A 3,205-nucleotide genomic window follows, 5' to 3' on the forward strand; every position below is an offset into this window, starting at 1 on the left:
CCCAAACAAGTTTTAGCTTTCAAATACATAAATGCCAAAACTTGGACAACTAAATCCTCATTTTCTTTCATAAATTAATGGGCTGAATTTCAAAGATTTTGACAACTTCCAATTATCCCTCTATTGCCAAAGAAGAACTTTGTATGTGCTCCTCTAAACCAAGCCACTTGATTGTGATCAAATATACGATCTCCAAGCAAAGACATCCACACTGTTGAAGGATACTGAGTAAGCCTCTGGCATTACCAGGTGCCAGCCAATTGTGGATTTGCTTGATGAGCAATGGACGTGTGAGCTGCAGCCTGTATATGTCCCACTGCTCACTGAAGTGAGACCAATGACCTGCACTCCATGATCAGCATTTCAGAATACATACACTTTGCCTATTCAGCTTTGACATAAAGGAGACTGTTACATTACGCTGCCTTGAAATGAACAAAAATTAATTCATCTCTAGCTATTGACTTCTGTAATTTAAGTATTATTCTCTGCCTCATCTTTGCTCCTGCACCTAATAATCTCACCCCCTCATCTCAGACCTTCCAAAAAAAGGATGATTACATGCGCAAGGCATTTTGAAATTCACCTCTAAGTTCAGAGTATCTATTTCTCTAGGACTGAGAGAGTCTTGGTGTTAAGTGAAATACAAAATGTTTTCCTTTCGCTGTATAATATGTGCATAAGTAACGCAAAGAATGGGAAATATTCCTGCTAATACAGCACCACCAGCAAGATGCTGACCAGTTTCAATATGAGTATCTGCAAAGTGAAAAGTCCATAATTTTAATAAAAGACACTCACAGGCTGCTGAAGGTTTCTAGCTACAGAAAAATGTAAGAGGTTACAGTAGGGCTAATCTTATCATTGAGAGCACAGGCCATTTATCAGAGATTTATGCTATTGACACAACAGAAAGGACATCCTGGGGCCACTGCCACCATTTTGTGAGCAAGGTCTGACACCTGTACTTTTGCCCTTTTGGTAGCACAATCAGCAGCTCATGGTGAAAATTAGTACCAAACAGTACTCAACCATAAGGCTGCCTGAAAAGCTTGAAGTCTTAAGCTGTTACTTCTCTTTAACATGATGATCTATAGCTCTCTATAAGAACATCTAAAAAGCTAGAATGCACATTCCACTACTGCTCTCATTCCTGCCATTTCTATAATGAACAGAGCTGCTAAAAATCAGCTGCAGCTGGCAGTACTAATAGTTCAGACAAAACCAGGCAGAGGTTGGGGTTTTCTTCATTTTCTCTCATGCCGGAGGAAACAATATTATATGGCTCCTTGCCCATCCATTCCAACACTTAAATCACACACCTATGCCTCTGGAGATGGGTGTTTGTGTGTGTGGGAGGCAATGCACAGGGATGAGGTGAGGTCTGGCAGGCAGCTCCATGGCCTGTTGAAACCTCAAACCACACTTCATGTACACAGTTTAGTGCTCACTTCAGCCACAAACCCAAACTAGTGTCCATTCCATTTATGCCCCCAAACCCTTGCTCACCCAATTCACGTACCAAACCCAGGACCCCACTGATCAGGACCCTGGCCCCACTTCCTCACCTGACCACGTTGGGGTGTTCGAATGTCTCCAGGTGCCTCAAAACCGCCACCTCTCGGATGGTGGACAGCGGCATCCCCTCCTCGCTGGTCTGCACCCGTACCCGCTTCAGTGCAACAAAGCGTCCTCCATTCTTCAAGTCTCGGGCTTTGAACACCTTCCCGTAGGCTCCTTCCCCAATCTCAGCCACACATTCATACTGCTGGTCAGCCAGGTTTGTGCTGTCCTTATCCATGCTGGCACCAGTCCTCTTCCTCCTCTCCAAGTGCCTCGAGATGGCTCTCAGTCTCACTTACTTTCTGAAAACCAGTACTTTGCTTGGGTGCAGACAGGCCACGCAACTTGGTACCTCTGGCAGAGAGGCAGTAGGAAGTTCCTGCCCTCCTGTTCTTGTTCCTTTTCTATACTGGCCACAATGTGCCTCCTCTTTCGGCCACCAGGAATTATCATACAGTCTTTGGGAGCATTGCCTGTGTAAAGCCAAACAAATCTGGAGGACAAACCAAGCAAGAAAAGTAAGTTTACTTTAGTTTACTTCATTACTTTGCGTTGTTCAAAACCTGCTAAAATTAAGCTAATACAGTAGATAGCTACATGCAAAGCAAAATCGTGGTGGAAAGGAAGATGTGAACCACAAGGGTGACATATGTATCAATGTCCCCAAGTGGCTGATACACTACAAAGTTATCACAGTCTGTGCAAAAGGCCAGGCACACGGCTACAGAGCAACAGCATGCTGAGGGGTTTTACTGAGGAACGAGCTAAAGATGATGACCCCATGAGATGGCAGAGCTAACTACTCATGTGTGAGACAAAGTGTACATCCAAGAACTTATGTCAGGATTTTGGGACTCAAAAGTTTTGAGTCATTGAACATGGTGGAGTCTTGGATATATTTTATGCTATATTACTGTCACTTGCTTGTAAATAATAGCATTTGGAGGTTGCTGCCTTGGTCTGCTCTCTCCTGTGCTAAGCCCTTCATGAACACATTATGAGCACATCGCAAGAAACAAAGCACCTGTGGAGGGGTGAAATACATACATATTTAAATGACAATAATATGTTATGAAGCATTGTGTGCTGAAATAGATTCAGAAATATGCACTTTAGAAAATTTATTAACAAGCAAGGGTTTTGGCTGCGGATATTGCAATGTGTGTCACTGGCAGCTCCCTGCAAAGCACCATGGTAAAAGATGTCTTCAGGAACAGCATGCTCTGCTGCTGAGTGCATGAGGCTGAAAAGCAGAAGCACTTCCTTCTGCATCCAGTTTCATCCACTTTCTGCAGGACTGGGCAAATCCTCTCTGCTCACAAAGCTCCACATCAATTCCTCCCTTCCCCCTGACCCTTTTTAATACAGCGATACTGTGACCTCCAGGACTCTAGCCCTCTCCTACACCGCGTTTTTACCGTCCCAGGATGAAAGAGCCCCACATAGCTCAGTCGGGGACCCCTGAAGTGGAATTCACGCACAAAGCGCCAGGGCTATTCCGCACACTTACACTTATCTTACACCTTAGCTGCAGATGAAAACAGCAACCTGAAGGAAGCCTGTGCCCACTGCTCATCCCTTCTCCCCGGCTGCACCCAGAGACGGCTCCCTGCCTGGCCGGCTTCAGTTCCCAGCACAGCTG

The 3,205-nt window shown here is 45.0% G+C and overlaps 1 protein-coding gene across 2 annotated transcripts in view; it reads right to left on the reverse strand.

The window, feature by feature from the left end:
• CDK6 (cyclin dependent kinase 6) overlaps nucleotides 1–2,093 on the reverse strand; it is a 136,370-nt gene extending 134,277 nt beyond the window's left edge. For both annotated transcript variants that reach the window (XM_017729289.1, XM_008629904.2), the window contains exon 1: nucleotides 1,569–2,093. In XM_017729289.1, the coding sequence (XP_017584778.1) occupies nucleotides 1,569–1,801 (233 nt within the window). In that variant the 5' untranslated portion in view covers nucleotides 1,802–2,093. The remainder of the gene's footprint in view (nucleotides 1–1,568) is intronic.
• Between the last annotated feature and the right edge of the window lie 1,112 nt (nucleotides 2,094–3,205).

The sequence above is a fragment of the Corvus brachyrhynchos genome, unplaced genomic scaffold (genome assembly GCF_000691975.1).
Source record: "Corvus brachyrhynchos isolate BGI_N302 unplaced genomic scaffold, ASM69197v1 scaffold142, whole genome shotgun sequence".
Taxonomy (NCBI): Eukaryota; Metazoa; Chordata; class Aves; order Passeriformes; family Corvidae; genus Corvus; species Corvus brachyrhynchos.